Source organism: Amphiura filiformis, chromosome 17, assembly GCF_039555335.1.
Source record: "Amphiura filiformis chromosome 17, Afil_fr2py, whole genome shotgun sequence".
Taxonomy (NCBI): Eukaryota; Metazoa; Echinodermata; class Ophiuroidea; order Amphilepidida; family Amphiuridae; genus Amphiura; species Amphiura filiformis.
Window position 1 is genome coordinate 54,682,734 of NC_092644.1, and position 17,993 is coordinate 54,700,726.

The 17,993-nt window shown below is 35.9% G+C and overlaps 1 protein-coding gene across 2 annotated transcripts in view; it reads right to left on the bottom strand.

Annotated features, from left to right (window-relative positions):
* Nucleotides 1-15,017, bottom strand: part of LOC140138004 (alpha-N-acetyl-neuraminyl-2,3-beta-galactosyl-1,3-N-acetyl-galactosaminide alpha-2,6-sialyltransferase-like) — a 54,041-nt gene extending 39,024 nt beyond the window's left edge. Inside the window, exons 1-3 of one of the 2 annotated variants that reach the window (XM_072159833.1) lie at nucleotides 14,594-15,017; nucleotides 7,471-8,229; nucleotides 6,333-6,745 (exon numbers count right to left, since the gene is read on the bottom strand). In XM_072159833.1, coding sequence (XP_072015934.1) covers nucleotides 6,333-6,745; nucleotides 7,471-8,229; nucleotides 14,594-14,599 — 1,178 coding nt within the window. In that variant the 5' untranslated portion in view covers nucleotides 14,600-15,017. The remainder of the gene's footprint in view (nucleotides 1-6,332; nucleotides 6,746-7,470; nucleotides 8,230-14,593) is intronic. The other variant, XM_072159834.1, reaches the window with a different exon arrangement.
* Nucleotides 15,018-17,993: the final 2,976 nt, after the last annotated feature.

Below are 17,993 nucleotides of genomic sequence, written 5' to 3' on the forward strand. Positions count from 1 at the left end.
ATATCTATTTTGAAAACTGTATATCCGATTTGCTTCAAACAAAAAGCACATATTGATTGATAAGTGTGCTTTGCTCTACTCAATTATTCTGTTAAAAACATGCTTAGACTTTTAGAGCACTTCCATAATGCCTCAAATACCCTCTGCTCTGCTCCACATTGTAGTAAATGAAAGCTTATAAATACTTGCAAGAATCTTATCAGGTCCCTACAAAGTGCTACACATTTTGAAACCCTGTTGATCATGTTTGTACACCCAGTACTTCAGACAGGAGCATCTCCATAAAGTGCCTCAACTTGGCCTTTATTATCTTCCAAGAACCACTTCAAATATTATTGGCAAAAAATAGCTCTCCGGAATAGCCAGTCTATGTGTGAAAATAACATAACATATGCTATGCATTGCCACCGGCTCACTCATGAATTGCAAACAAAATTAATGGTCGGTCCGGTTAGTAAAACGCAACAAGCTATAGCAACCTGCTCAGGATGCTGTTAGTTTCATGCTGCTGACATTCAGGCCTATCTGTCTGCTACTCCATTTTTCACACCAACCAGTTTATGGCAATTGTTTTAAATTTCCAAAAACAAAGTGAGTCAAAAAATTAAATTAAAGCATGTATATTGACTCAGTGCGTCAGTGCGACCTAGCTGGACATATATTATAAATTTTGTTTGCATGTTATGAATTAGTAAATTTCAAATGAGCAATAATGAATGATTAATGAAAGTAAATAATTCAATGATCATTGAGCAGCCTTTGCAATAGGAATATATTAAATTAAGAACTGATAATGAAACATACAACACAGTATCCCAGACCAGTAACTATTGTTTTGGGGGAAAAGTCCCTAAGATACTTAATTTGTATCATTTTAGACTGGTATGACTATATATAATTTTATACTGAACCAAAAATAAAGTCCAGTGCTGGAAATTGATGATTTGGTTATACACAAAATTCACTGGTGCAGATGAAAAATAATATGTTAATTCCCTAAATTTAGTAAAAAAAATATATAAATAGGAATTATCTAGGGATATTTTGTAATAATATATAGGAAAATATTGGAAAGTATGAAATATAGGACCGCTTGATGCCCTGCCTTATCCAAACCTAAATCCTAAACCCTATCTTAATACTAATTATGGCGTGTCCGTCCCTCTGTCCGCGCGCTATCGCGTCCGCGTCCGCGCGGTTCACGTGGTGCACTATAGGGTGCTCGCGGTGCGCTGTCGCGGAGTTTCAACGGGAGTGTGCGCGGAGTACAGTGCGTGCATCGGAAAAGCATTACAGTGTGACTAACAGACGCATCTCATCGGACCAATTATTATAGGCCTTATTTTCAACACATATTTCAATACCGAACCGTGCACACACCAAACACATGCATAGGCCTATTTCAGCAGAACATGACTATTTCCGGAATCCTCCAGAATGGTCAACATAAAAATTATCCGCTGTGGTAAGGCCTATAACCGTTTTTGTGTTCACGTTTCTCGCGACTGATTTCATTACTTTAGTAACGGCCTATATCAACGTCCAGATACTAATTTCGGTTTCTCTAAATGTGGTAACAGGGCAGGGCTTGGAAGAGGCGAATGATGGGTTTCCAGATTATGGGTAGGGTAGGCCTACCGAAGTAAGCATCACACCTATAAAACAAACAGAGTTGATTAAGTTGTGTCAAGTTGGGTCTTGATCATATGAGCTTATATAGGTAACGGGTTTGGGTAATTAGAAATAGGCCTATCACGAGAAGCGCCCAATCCGAGAACCGCGAAATCTAGTCTCTAATAATATTTAAATCTCTAAATATCCGCTGCTATAATAATAGTGACAACCCACTTAAATTTAATGGTAATTCAAGAGATCGATGTATGATGTATGATAATCACATGAACTATGTCACCCTTCTCAAATTGAATTGTTTGAAAACTTTACATTAGAAATTTAGAATGAACATAATGAACATAATTAAGCATCCTACATGTATAGAGTCAATAAAGTAAAATCAAATTTTGACATTTTCTCAATAACTATTAATTTTTGTAGGAATCTGTTATAAATGCTAGTTAGATTCCTTGCATCATTTCATTTCTGAAAATGTATACTTTTATATACTTCTCATCATAACATTTGGAGATACAATAAAAAACAATATCTAAATTACTGACTCAAGGAAGGTGTAGACTGTAGCAAATAAACTAATGAATGACATTGAATGACATCAAAGCTTGGCATTATATCAAATTTTGGATTGTCATTGTACAGGAAGATGATTAGGACAGGTCGAGATTAAAAAATATTACTGCAATAGTGCAATGAAATATTTAATGAATGCCAACAATTCTATCAAAACAAACCTTCACATTAAGTATTTATGGATGCGGCTAACCCTGGCCATTAGTGTACATGTATGTTTTTCCTAGATTTATCATTGTTTATGTCTCGTTAACCCTAACCCAACATAAAAGCTCACTATTAAAATCACTGCTTGTGCATGCATTCCATGTGATGCAATGACACAATCAGCCTAAGTCATATACTCAGAGAATCGCTGACCGGGCCAGCGTAACCCCCTTGGCTAGTGCTGGTGATCATCTGCGTGGCATACAAGGGGTCTGCTGTTCAAATCCCAGGGGTACAAAGTGACTTCTTTGTTTATCTTCTCTCCTTTTTTGTTTCCTCTTTCCCTTCCGATAGCGAAAAAACCATGGGCAGGCCCACCTTATTTCAAGGCATGCACAGGGAATGACATACTTTTCAACATGTTTTAAGTTCTAGATGCTTTTGGTATTAAACACTCATATTTTTTGTTGAAAATTGCTATTAAATAGGAGAGTTTTATGTCTGCCTCTGCATTTAATCCCTTACCATACATGTATAAAAGCTTCCACTTACAAGGTGTGTATTTTCAACTGCTAGGAAGCAAAATTTTCGCCTTAACATCCTCCAGACCATGTACTTAACCCCTTAAGGTGAATATACAAGAAGTGCCCATCATTCTGTCATAAAATAATGTTCATATTGTGCCAATCATTATGTGCCAACACGGCACACAGCCTTGCTAAATCATGCACAACTATCCCAACACTGTTAACCATTTTTGTGTGAATTTGATTCGGGTAGAAACTCTCCAACATCCCTAACCAAAAACATGTCAGAAGTTGGATCATCATGATTATCCGGAATATTTTCAAACAACATTTGCACAAGGGTCACAGACCTGGTTCAAAAGAGTAGCAAAAGAATAGTCATAAGCCAAGCATTTGTTCAGTGATTCTTAGAATATGAAATCACCTGAAACCAGTAATTTTGTAAGGGGTTATCTTACAAAGTATTTGACTACTTTACACCTGTTATGAACTCAGACAGGAATTCATCTGGTTGCTATCTTCATATCTTGGAGGCAAATTGTTTCGGTTGAACGCTATGTGACCCCTCATTTAGCACATTCTGTTCCATTGTCCATGATGAGCCTATATCAAGTAAAACCATGACTGAAAAGATCAACTTATTTACATTGCCTTTAGCTTGTTTCGAAGAAGACAGGAAATATTTCAAGATTTAATGTGGAATACTTGGATCAAAGTATTGCAGCCCAATATTCATTCAATCACATCAGAGAAATCTGGCATATATCTAACTTGTCAAAAAATGGATCAATCATACTCATAGTGATATTTTTAACATATGACAAGAGTTTTATCTCTTTATTTGTTTATAGTCTCTGTTTATCTTTTCTTGTTATAAACATATTGCTGCACATCCACACATGTATATATTTGTGTCCTACAGAACAAGCTCAGGACTACATGTATGCAACAACCACGCCAAGAATTATATACATTTTTGTACAAGCAGGTCTGTGCCATAGCATAGCAATCTTCTTGGATTTCCTATGGATCATGTATCACCATCCTGTTTCAAACAATCTTGTTTGTATTTCATTGCATATTCCAGATCATATTTTCCTTTCAAATGAATCCACTGTGTATTTCTAAAAGCTATAATGATTAATTTTCAAGCACAATATTTATCTTGCAAACCTGTGTGTACAGCATTCAATTTTATAGGCTGAAAAAATAAGTTGACTTGCTAATTAATATCGTACGAACATCTCTAATTATATAATAAAATGTGAAAGCAATATTTATCTTGGAATGTTTCTTTTTTCTTGGAAAATTTCTTTTTATCATTTTGTATTCCCCTGTTAGCAATTGTGGCAGGGTAATTACCACATGAGAACTTCACTGGGAAGGAAATCCCTACATGGTGTGCAACAGGATATCCTGAGCTGCCTTTAGTGCAGCAGCACGTACTGCTCATATAGGATCGACCTTGAATGTTTGCCACTATTTTGGGAGAGGAAAATAAGCTATATTTTAGCTTTGGGAAAAAACGACAATGAATGAAAATTGGGTCAGGGGTTTACTTTGTGACCAATAACATTGAAATAAACCATAAAAATCTTGTTTACCCACAAATCTGCCCTTCGAAACTGCAACTTGGGACTATATTTGGGGTCTCACAAAAATTGCCACAATATCATTGAAATTCTTAACAATAGTCACTTAACAATTTATTGTCAAGGTTCAAGCAAAAGTGAAAATATTCATACAGGGAAAAAAAGGTTCAATCTTACCATTGTTGTCATTATATTCCAAAGAATAGCCCTTTATCCATGCACTCAATGACCAATTAACTTCAATTGACCTGATGAGATTGATCACTTCACTTGTATGATCACTCTACCTTGACCAATACTAAAATGTTGACCTAGTACATGTATTACCATTTGGGCCGATTCATGCTCTATATGACATATAATATTTGTTCAACTAGTATTCGCTATTCAATCTGTTTCACTTCATTTTTATCTTCTAAAAGTTAAACAGGACTGGAAATACTGTGAAAATAACTTGAATAATGAATACTTCTTGCATTGAATATATTCAATATCAAATAAAAAGTATAAATTTGGTCAATAGGTAAAATGTCAATAAATAAGTTTTCTGCATCATTTGTTGTTTTCTCAAAAATCAATGATGCTTGTCAATAGTGCTACTGCACTGAGCATTATATTCAATTACACCTTGATACACAATCAAATATCACATTGATAAAAGAAACCTTTTCAGCGAGTCAGCATGGCCTGGGAACATGTCCTAAAAGTACAATTTTAATCAAATTCAAAACATCAATTTGTCTTCGTTTTTGAATATTATGGTATTTAAATTGTATTTTAAATCAGAGCAGGAAATCAAGGGACAGATGTTCAACCAGGGTTCGCAGGTTTATGCCGCAGGTGGAAAAACCCGCGGTTTAAACCGCGGTTTTAACCACTTGGCAAAAACAGTTTTTGCCAGTTTTTGCTGGCAAAAATGGCAAAAACTAAAAAAAGGGATTTATTGTTCAGTTTTTTCATCTCAAAACAAATTATTAAGTTACAAATATAAGTTCCCGAGTGTAACAAGGCCAGATTTTGTAATTATAAGCAATATATTAAGAAATTAAAGGCATGCATTTTCATTGCTCAAGTGCATTTCAGTAAAAATTGAAATATATGGCATGTATAAAATTCAAAACTTTTTTTATTTCAAGGACTTGATGAGATAAAAAATATGTTGGTGATTCATTAAAAGTTGTGTGTTACTGTTTATTAGCTTTCTGTGCCACTTTTTAATATTTGAGTGACTATATGTGAGTTTTTGCCAGTTTTTGCCATTTTTGCCGGTTTAAACCAGGCAAAAACTGGCAAAAACAGTTTTTGCCACTTTGCCGGCAAAAACAAGTTTTTGCCGGCAAAAACCGAACCCTGTGTTCAACACTACATGCATCCAGGAAACTGTGGACGTCCACAGTTCCTGTGCCCCTGCTCTATCTCACACAAAGATTTCTAATGTTTCCCAGTCATTTTGAACAAAAGTGGTGAATGTATTATTAGGTCAAAAATTAATAATCAAGAATTGATCTCAAATCAATTTTTCACTCTCCTGATGCCAACTTTTGCAGGGACTGCCTTTTGAGGAGAGCGAGAGATATCGCTCTCTACTGCTCTAGGAGAGTGATATAGGAGAGTGACTTTTAGCTCTCCTTAGTTAACCATTCTATTGTAAATGCTCTAAACAGCACTCCTTGAAAGCTCCAGAAGAGCTATTTAATGCTCTCCTGCAAATTCCAAAAGACAGTCCCTGCTTTTGAAAGAGTATGATAGAGAATCCTTATACCCACACTTGTGAGAGAGTTATTCTCCATTTGTCAATTAGTCAATGTCAACCAAACACCAACAAAGACAAACTTCTACCCAAAATTCCAACCTATCTCACCTGTTTTTACCGGTCTCCATTTCAAAACTCTTGTCAGCAAAGTCCATCTGTACCTGAGTGTGAATATAAAACTTGGTATCCTTATAAAGCTTGGCCATAAGCTTCATCGTATTTAATCCATAACCTCTGCCATCTGTCCTTAAGCTTCTCTCTGGACCCCACATGATCACATGTTTTGGTTGACCAGTCCCTAATAAAAGTGACCGCTGCTTGGTTTTCAACGGTCCTGAAGCTGAGTGGCCAACCACTCTTATTGTAGTCCTTTTACCTACATCACCTTCAAACTTCTTGACGGGAGCATCGTTCATACGAATCACACACTCATGTTTATCAATTTCCGGACCTGCTTTGGTGTTTAACATCTGTCCTGAACTGGATACTATTGCACATGTGCTACAATGAATGTCAAGTGCCTGGAAAGAAAACCAAACCTGATGTCAAAGAAAATTCAATTTCAGCACATGTGGGTAACTTCTTGAAACTAGTTGATACCCTACTTAACATATCGTAGAAGCGGGGGAGGGGGCACATCCCCTTACATTTTTCTTATGGAGTGGCCATATTCATGCAATTGCAGATACCTAGTCCCCTCGTCCCCTCCCCTCTGGCTGGTCTAAATCCACCTGCAGTCCTGCACCCATCCCCCTACATTTTAATGAGATCCACCTGCATCTCCTTTAAATTTTCATGATACTTTCATTGCCAGATCATCCTTCAGTATGAGTTGATCATTACATTGGGGGGGGGGGGGGCACCGACCATGATTGGGTGGCATCGGGTCTGATTGGGGGGGGGCACAAGCCGTTTTTTTGACAATTTTCCTATGGGATTTTTAAAATTTCAGATCGATTGGGGGGCACATGCCCCCTCCACCACCCTCCATTGCGTTTGGGCAGCACAGTGGATTAATGAATTTGGTTCCGCCAGAACAGTCAGACAAACAGACAGCCTGATAGACACCCAGCCAAACAGAAATCCATTTGATGATAACATTAGCCCCACCTATATGCGTGGGCCAAAAATTCAGCTTTTTTAGTACCGGTACTTTGTTTCTTGTACTTTGTTTTTCGTCCATGCAGACCCCGAGGTGCGCGCCCTCCCTCCTGCATATGTCACTAATGTACAAGTATAGACTCACCGTTTTTAAGTTTGTAACTTCTACATAACCACTCAAATTAGGATTTGGTCTGTCAAAATGCTTGGGCTCCTTAAGTACTGTTGGTGCGCTGGTTACATTTGTTGAGACATGTGGTTTTGATGGATGTGATTCCAGTTCAGAGTTCTTCTGCCTCTCAACAGATGTGTTGCTCACTTTTTCATTATGTAATGTTGAATTTACTACTGACGATACTGCAGTCTTTACTTCTTTGGTTTGACTATCATTATGCATCACCTCACTTTGCTGAACGTCTGATTTTGGTGGAAGTGACTCCTGTACGGAGGTATTTTGCCCCTTAATGGTTGAGTTACCAACTGTTTCATTATGTAATGTTGAATTTAATACTGTAGTCAATACTTCTTTGGGTTGACTATCGTTATGCCTATTCTGCACAACTAATTCTTTAAATGACTTCGGTGATATAGTTGTTACGTTATTATTAATAAATATCTGAAATATTTGAGTTCTCTTCTCAGTAATATTGCCATTCCTTTGGTCACTTGTTCCTGTTGTTGCAGCTTTAGATATTTCCATTTTCCCATGGCTATTTATCTTTACATGGGGTTGTTGTGTACTTATAAGGAGTCGGGATATAGTACTGTTTTGCTGGAACCTTCTGGTGTTGTAGTAGAAATTGTTGTTCTGTTGGAAATATGGTGAGAAATTATCCACATACACGAGGAATGATGCCAGGACAAGACCAGAAACGATCACTCCGCCGATTAGACACCGTTTGATCTGAGGGGGAAAATAAAATAATTAATTAAAATGTATGATGGTCATGTTTTTTGAGGTGGGACCCAATTGCGTCACATCTTGCAATTTGTCAAAAATCAACTCCTTTTTTGCATTTCTGATTATATTTAAAAAAGTTTTCACCCAAACTATGTAAAAGTATATATTTTTAGAAAGCATATATTGTCAGGATTGCAAATCTGTTAAATTTGAGTGGATATACAGGGTGTGCCAAAAAATATACAGGGTGATTCCATTGAAAAAATACCTAAAAAATTACATTTCGTTACCACTCCAATATTTCTACATTGTATATTAAATTGGAAAATGAACTTGATATTTGGAATGTACACAATTAGTCCTTTCATTAAATATTTAGTTTGCACTATATTTGTTAAGTCCATTGTGTTATACAGGGTGTGAAAAAAGTTGTATTTTAAATTGTTTAATTTAATGTAAGATTTCCCTAAGTGCCATTTGTAAGCAAATTTTATGCACTTTAAATTTGGAAACAAAATAGTTTAAAGAATTGCTATAATATCACATTTAAATATCCAATTCCATATAGGATGTTTCAAAAATCAATTTACAGTGAATAAATTGTAATAATGGTACATGTACATGTAGGCATATATAGATGCACAATTAGCCTACATCAATAAACTATTTAATAATAACCAGAGATCAGTATGTCATCAGATTAAATCCTTTGACTGCAATAATCTCCTTTGAGAAGATTTATTTGATAGATATTTCAAAGATAAAACAATTGGATCTATTTATGACAGATGAGATTTATTTTCATTCCTTACTTCATGCATGCAAATTAAATTTAAAGCCCATTGCATTGCAGACACACATTCCCCTGCATTAATTAAAAGCTTGTTAAATCCTTAATTACTAAATTTATTAAGATTAGCTAGGCAATTATAGTTATAGAAAGTTAAAAAATAAGATTAACATTATGCAAAGGCATTTTCACTTCTACTAGGCAACAAAGTGCATGTATTTTATTATTGAACACCAGCTTCTCATTGGATTTACACAGAGCTCCTCCTCTACCGGCTCCTCCTCTACCGGCTCCACACCTGGCTAATTAACTTAATTAAGCAGTTGTAATTAATTAATACATTTGTTCAACTGTATTTGTTACTATTTCATTAGATTAATAATTTATCTTCAAAATGAGACCAAAACCATTTCTTCATGATGGATTTTAGCAAAAATATATGAAGAAGAAGAAAATTGTTTTTGGAAAATGTGACAGCTCCACCTTTTTTGGGTGCCCACCTCAAAAAACATGACCTGATACTATTAGTTATTAGGTTCATCGTCGGTATGGTACGGGAAATTATCGTGCGCGAAGTGTCATACTGGGTGAAGCCGAAGGCTTCACCCAGTATGACACTGGGCGAACGAATTTATCATACCACTAAGTCATTCTAAATATTGAAATAATTATGTTTTTAAACATTTTAATTGCTGCTAAATAGGAAAAACATTACAAAAAATAGATGACTGCGTATTACAGATTGCCTTCATTTTACGCGCCGCCCCGGTTTACGCGAATCACCTTTATACGCATACCTCGTCGTACACACGTATTGGGCTTGCGAAATACGCTCTGACTGTCTAGATATAAAGCGTAAAATACACACTCACTGACTAGATACGAAAATATATCAGGTTAGCGGTGTTCTTTGATATTTCCCTTAGTGGGATGATAAATACCCATATCTGTGTACCCATTTTTTTTAAATTTGAAATATGGTGTTCAAAATCTGATACGCATATAAATTTACACAATTTTGATTTAGTCCATTTTTAAAAATATGCAGAGATATCTAGCACAATTTCAGTCCCGGTTATCTTGATTTAAACTTGACTTTTTAAAATGTATAAAATTAAGTAAGCTTTTATCTATAATTTATTTTTATTTATTGAGTGATTTATAGATTTATTTTAAAATAAAAATGTTAATAATAATTATTAATTTGTCAGTAATAAGAGTGACTTGCACTGTAAACATTATTGAGCATGTACATGTAGATCAATAATTCAAACCAGTCAGCATTTAATATGTTCAATATTATTAAAGTCAGGATATTGATCGTGTAGTAAAAGACAATTGACACCTGTTTGAACCGTGTCATTTTTAAAAAAGTCATGTTGTAAGATAGAACTGGATACATTTTATTCACAAAATATAATGTTAGTTTTTTTAGGTAAAACAAAGAAATTAAGCTACTTAATATGTCACCAATGCCTTACACTCTGTTGGAGGTGAGTCCTTTTTTTATGCATTATGACCATCCTGCCAGGGGCGTAGCAAGAGCATCAGGGGCCCATAAACAAGGAGCAGCACAGGCCCTTTTAATCAGGGCGGGATTTACCTTATGGGGGCCCTGGGCCAGGCCAAAATTTGGAGGACCGCACTCACGTGGCGAGGAAAGCATACGCACTCAAGTCAGTGGCCAGGTTTTGGTTTACGTATAATATAGAGGTGTTACTATGACATTTGCGCGCAAAGCACATGAAAAAATTCAATTTCAGACTATTTTAGCCCCGGATCAACATGAATTTTGCTATTTGAATCCGCGCAAAGCGCAAAAACTTTTATAATTTTGCCCTATTTTGGCCAAAAAACATGCTGTTATTGGGGTTAAAAGAAAGATATGCATAATATGGTCATTTTGGGGCCTCCAAATTTTGGGGGCCCTGGAACCGGACCCATCTGGCCCAATGGTAAATCCGGCTCTTTTTTAATTTTTGCTTTCCTGCTCGGGGCCTCTGAACCCTCGGGCCCATGGACTTCAACCAACCTGTCCCCCCGTTTGCTATGGCTATGCCCCTGCATCCCATGTATGTAGTATTCAACGTCACGTATGTGTCATGTTTGACTAATAAAAATGACTTATTCCATCTAAACGACTAATTAAAATACTTATTTCATCGTTTTATTCAAAATCTCTTATTTTGTTATGGCCATGTGTTTTAACCTCGCCGACTTTTCGTCACACACTGATTTTTGAAATTTGCGACACTCTTTCACCTTCAAATGCCCATATTTTTCAAACCATACCCCCCAGCATGATAAAAGTATACATTTTCTGAATGGAAATTGAACAAGGAATCCAGCAAAAGGCTCAGAAACACTGTCAGATGTAAGGTTCTAATGCTACATTTATGTGAATGAGACAAAACATCAACTGACAGTGGTATAGGGGTATAATGTCACTAATATTTCTGTGTTACCCCTGCATCTTATTTTATGTCATTTTCTAATAGATCAGTATAAGGGCTCTCCTGCAATATATAAATGTATGGGGGTTATCACTTTCGTAAAATGATACAACCCTTCAAAAAGTGACCAAAATATAATTAATTTTTCTTATTGTCTTGGAGAACATTGGCCTATCATATACCCTATAGCAGCTAACTATTTTAACTTTGTACAAAATACAAGTGTAGGTAATAATGTCAGCTTTCTTTTGATACCAACTTTATTGATAAACACTCATTTTTAAGGAAATGGCAACATATTTGCACACCGACTGTGAGGCTCCCAAAATGAAAACTTGGCTTACAGTTTTGTGCAGAGTGCCCCGCTACCTCCACCACCCCTGCCTTTGCCAATTGGATTGAGTCCCATTCTATAGATGTTCAAGATATCTTATTGACACTTTTCCATAATTAATATTTGGTGTTTTAGCTGTCATTTGATACCAAATTTACTATAAAATCTATTTTTATTCCAATGATACAGTATAAAAACCTAATGATTACAGTGAAAAATGTGATGCCACTCTCACCCATTTTAGACGCAGAGTTCAAAGCACATGCCCCTAGCATTAGCTCCAGGCAGTTTAATGTTTCAACTATTTTACAATAAAAGTTTAGATAACAATGTCAGCTTTCTTTTGATACCAAATTTATTGATATACACTTAGTTTTTAAAGAAAATTTCAACATTTTTGCACTGCGAGGCACCAAAAATAAAAATTCCCATTGAGTTTGTACATAGTGAGCCGCTGCCTCATGAGCCGCTGCCTCCACCACCCCTGACTTGGGTCACTGGATTGAATGCCATTCTGCTTCTGTTCATGATACCTTCATGTAACTTTCCATAATTCATCATTAATATATTAGCTTTCATTTGGTACCAAATTTATTGCCATAGCTTCTTTACTTTTAAAGATATGCTCAAAAAACAAAACGATCATGGTGAAAAGTGTGACACCACCACCCTTTTTGGGTGTTCAGTTCAAAACGCATGGCCTTATCGGTACCGTATGAACACAGTACTGAATAAGCTCATTTGCGCCAGTAATTCATCAGTCACTGATTTCTTGAAAGTGTCTTTTTTTCATACATCAATTGAAGATTTCTTAAAGCCATAATGTGTGACTTGCTTCACAGCGGCGCCCTCAATTTTTCTTGGATTTCTACTTTTTGCATAATTATGCCCAGTGGTGGATTAAAATACCACGTAAAAGACTAAGCCTGAAGTGCTTTAATTTAACTTTTTATATTACAACCGGGTCGACCCAGTTTTATTCAGAGTTCATCGATTGACTGCTTGCTAACACCTCACGTGAATGTCAGCTTATGTGTACACACGTCGAGCGCGATACTCCGTGAAGTATTACATGTTACGATCGCCAAGCGTAGTACACGCTAAGGCTGGCATTTTCGGGCGGGCTAGCGGGTACCCGCCCGAGATTACATTAGAAATACCCTGCCCGGGTACCCGAAATTAAAAAAAGTTTTTTATTTTTTCAGTTTTGAAGTGTCCCTGGACCTAGACCTAAATGCTAGGATCATTCATGGTTGACCTGAAAAAATAAATAAAAAAATTTCAAGATGTTTTGTATTTTTAAGGGGGTACTACACCCCTGTGGTAAATTTGTGACTATTTTTGCATTTTTCTCAAAAAATAATAACACACTGGTAATAAAAATTATGTTTATTATTGGGGCAAGGAATCCAATTACTACACTGAATTTCACAAGACAAGCGGTTCAGTATATGATAGGAAACGAGGTGCATGCTAGGGGTACCTTATTTCTTGTCATAAATAACAAACCACTTGTCTTGGGTCACTGAAATTCCATTGTAGTAATTGGATTCCTTGCCTCTATAATATACATAACTTTTGTTACCACTGTGTTATTAGTTTTTGAGAAAATTTCAAAAATAGACTAAGGGTGTGAGTGAGTCCCGGAATTGAGTCCCGCCCGATAATCCTATTACCCGGCAGGAAATTCCCTGCCGGGTACCGAAATTAAAAAAAAAAAAAAAAATTGAATTTTGCACATTGTTTTGTAATTTTAATATGAAAATTGATACATAGTTTTTCATGTCATACTCTATTAATGATATCAAAATGCATTCAAATTCAATGCATTTTGATATCATTAATAGAGTATGACATGAAAACTATGTATCAATTTTCATATTAAAATTACAAAAACAATGTGCAAAATTCAATTTTTTTTTAGGTCAACCATGATCCTAGCATTTAGGTCTAGGTCCAGAGACACTACAAAACCGAAAAAAAAATAATAAAATTTTTTTTTTTTTTTTTTTTGCAATTTTTTTTTTTTTTTCAATTTCGGGTACCCGGTTACCCGCCAGAAAAATGCGCCGGGTAACCGAGCAAAAAAATAACAGAAAATCACACCCCTAAAATAAAATAGACACAAATTTATCGAGGGGTGTAGTACCCCTTAATATGAAAATTGATAATTTGTATTCATGTCATACTCATAGTCTATTAATTTAGTAATAATGATTTCAAAATGCATTAAAAACACGCTATAGCTAAAATAATAGTTTCTCGATCATGAGAGCTCAATATATAGGCACGCAATGACAATTGCGTCGGCGTACAATGCCTACCACATGACATGATTTGGGTAGCGCTGCATTTCCTGTGCGTGCACAATCGATTGCGCTATCGTGTCATTCCACTAAAACTTGCGACATTACGCAGTGCACGCAGTACATTCATACTCTCATGATCGAGAAATTATTATTTTACTTTTTAGCTATAGCCCGGTAGTAGAAGAAAGTATACACGCGCCTTAATCATGTTAATACACACTGCGTACACACTTACATTGACGCAACAAACGGCATGCGGCATGCGCATGTTCTAGTCTTGCCAGCAAGACTTCAGTCTTTATCATAAACATAATGACATCTACGGACCTGAATGCTGAGTTATAGTTACTAGAACTAGCGCATGTTCCAGTTTTTTGGCCAAGAAATACTTAATTTGAATATATTGATATATTTTAAAAAACAATTAGGAATGCTTCTAGTTTACTGCATGGTATAAAACTAGCAAGTAAAATGTACTCACCGGCATCTTCACAGCGATGATTTATATGTTGTGTTATGGGTCACCACAGTCCAATAGCACTATGCGTGTAGCAGCAATCTCGATGCTGCCCGTCTAGCGTCTCGATGTTTTGATCGCTGGAGAAATAGTCTCAGTTTCATTTTGGCTTGCTGAAAGGAATCTTCACATATCTCACAAAACAATACCATGGAATCTACCAATCACTAAATACAATGGCATGGCGGTAGAACGTGAGCAATCTAAGATTAATTTATCACACTTCTCATCATGATCTCGTTCATGTACTTGCTCAGTTGTTGTGCTGCCTGGCTCTGTGAAGAAAAATAACCCGGTTGCCAAACAATTTACTGTAGTGAGTCACCATTTTTTCACCCAATATTTCTCTCGACCTTACTTTTAGTTTCAAATTTTTATTCGGAAATCATTTTTACAGCGACAATGGCACTCAGCTATCCGATAGTGCATCCAAAGCATTAAATAAACAAAATCTTTATTTATCATGATTATAATTTACAATATTTTCACTTCAAAAATCACCCAATTGGGTGCTAAAGCTGTAAGGATATCAATAAGCTTGTCAAAATCGCCGGCGATTAAAACAATGTCTTGACCAATAAGCTGTTTTATTTTTTTTTTCTGCAGGTTAAACAACCAATGACGTGGCAATCGCTTCGAGCTGACAACCGCGCTGTAAATGCAGACAGCCACAGGGACTCTAAGCGGCAGGGCTGATGACTGCCCTCTCTGCCAGCATTAAATTCTATCATGAAAAGAATTATTACTCAAAACCAGTGGCAGCGCTACGAGGAATCTCAGGAAAAAACAGGCAAGGTGCCAATTTATAAAAACTTTTTTGTTCCATAGGCCTACACACAGTGGCGTAGATTTCTTTTTGACATTGGGGGATGGGGTTGGAAATTTTTTCTTGAAGTAGGCCTATAGTGAATCCAGCACCTTTTAGTGACAAAATAAGGTTATGGTATAAATGCGCGCGAAATTTTTTTTATATTGAACCCGATATTGAAGCTAAACTGGTGAAATACGGTATGGTACAAAAGTGCAAATTTGGGTTTTTTAGGTTATAATACGGCCAAATATGAGGTTAATTTGGTCAGAACTCACATACCTGCGTCAACATTTGGGGGATGATTGTATGTGATGTTAGGATTATAGGCCCACACTGGATTATGTAAATCAAGAAGTAGGCCTAGACTATGCCATAGTCGAATTTTTATAAATAAAAAATGTTATTATTAGGCCTAATCATGATGAACGCATCCTGTTGGGACAAAATTATACTGATGTTTATTAAAATTAATAGTAAAATGGTCACAAAGACTATATATAATTAGTGACAGTAAATGTTAAGTATACGTAGGCCTATGTTATTGAATGCATATCTTGCATAATAAATGGCTCACTTCAATATTGAACAATTCTGATTTTGGAATCTACCAGTTTATTGATCGCGAAAGCAAACTTGGGAAGCTAACAAGCAGAGGGAGTACGGTGACTGAAGAGATCAGATACGATAATCTATCAATTGCACACAAATTAATACAAATCAGAGTTTTATGCTTAAATGTAAATACCCAGAGTAGGCCTATGCAAATGGGTATAGATAGCTACTTTATCAATACCAGTATCATCAGTAGATAGCTACTTCATCAATATCTGTATTGGCAGTTATATTTACTTCAGCAGTACCAGTATCGGCAGTAGATGGCTACTGCTTCAATATCAGTATCAGCAGTAGATAGCTACCTCATCATACCAGTATCGGCAGTAAATAGCTACTTCATCAATACCAGTATCAGCAGTAGATAATTACTTCATCAACAACAGTATCAGCAGTAGATAGCTACTTCATCAATACCAGTATCAGCAGTAGATAGCTACTTCATCAATATCAGTATCAGCAGTAGATAATTACTTCATCAATACCAGTATCAGCAGTAGATAATTACTTCATCAATAACAGTATCAGCAGTAGATAGCTACTTCATCAGTACAGTACCAGTATCAGCAGTACATAGCTACTTCATCAATACCAGTATCAGCAGTAAATAGCTACTTCATCAATACCAGTATCAGCAGTAGATAATTACTTCATCAATAACAGTATCAACAGTAGATAGCTACTTCATCAATACCAGTATCAGCAGTAGATAGCTACTTAATCAATACCAGTATCAGCAGTAGATACCTCTTTCATCAATACCAGTATCAGAAGTAGATAGCTACTTTATCAATACCAGTATCAGCAGTAGATATATACCTCATCAATACCAGTATCAGCAGTAGATAGCTATTATATCAATACCAGTATTAGCAGTAGATAGCTACCTCATCAAGACCAGTATCGCAGTAAAGTACTTCATCAATGCCAGTATCAGCAGTAGATAGCTACTTTATCAATACCAGTATCAGCAGTAGATAGCTATTATATCAATACCAGTATCAGCAGTAGATAGCTACTTCATCAATACCAGTATCAGCAGTAGATAGCAACTTCATCAGCAGTAGATAGCTACTTCATCAAAATCAGTATCAGCAGCAGATAACTACTTCATTAATACCAGTATCAGCAATAGATAGCTACCTCATCAATACCAGTATCGCAGTAGAGTACTTCATCAATACCAGTATCAGCAGTAGATAGCTATTTTATCAATACCAGTATCAGCTAGCAGATAGCTACTTCATCAATATCTGTATTGGCAGTATATATTTACTTCAACAATACCAGTATCGGCAGTAGATGGCTACTTCATCAACACCAGTATCGGCAGTAGATTTTAGCTACTTTATCAATGCCAGTATCAGCAGTAGGTATCTTCTTCACCAATACCAGTATCAACAGTAGATATAGATACTTCATCAATACCAGTATCAGCAGTAGATAGCTACTGCTTCAATACCAGCAGTAGATAGCTACTTAAACAGTACAGGGACCAGCAGTAGATACCTATTTCATCAATACCAGTATCAGAAATAGATAGCTACTTCATCAATACCAGTATCAGCAGTAGATAGCTACTTCATCAACACCAGTATCAGCAGTAGAGAGCTACCCAGCAAACACAAAACGTTTTAAATAAGTTATATTTTGGGTTTTGGTTTAGGTAAAAACGTTTTAATAACATTAAAATGTCGGGTTATATAAAACGTTTTGTATGAAAACACACTACAACAATATTTGTTTAATGTTTTCGAAATGTCATTGTAAACTATTTTTGCAAACATTTTTAGCCAAATATTTTGTCAACACTTAAATAACATTATGTTAAAATATTTGCACCCAGCAAACACAGAAATGTTCTGAAAATTTTTTTTTACAAAACGTTTTAATAACATTTAAATGTCGGGTTATATAAAGGTCGTGAAAACATTTTAAAAA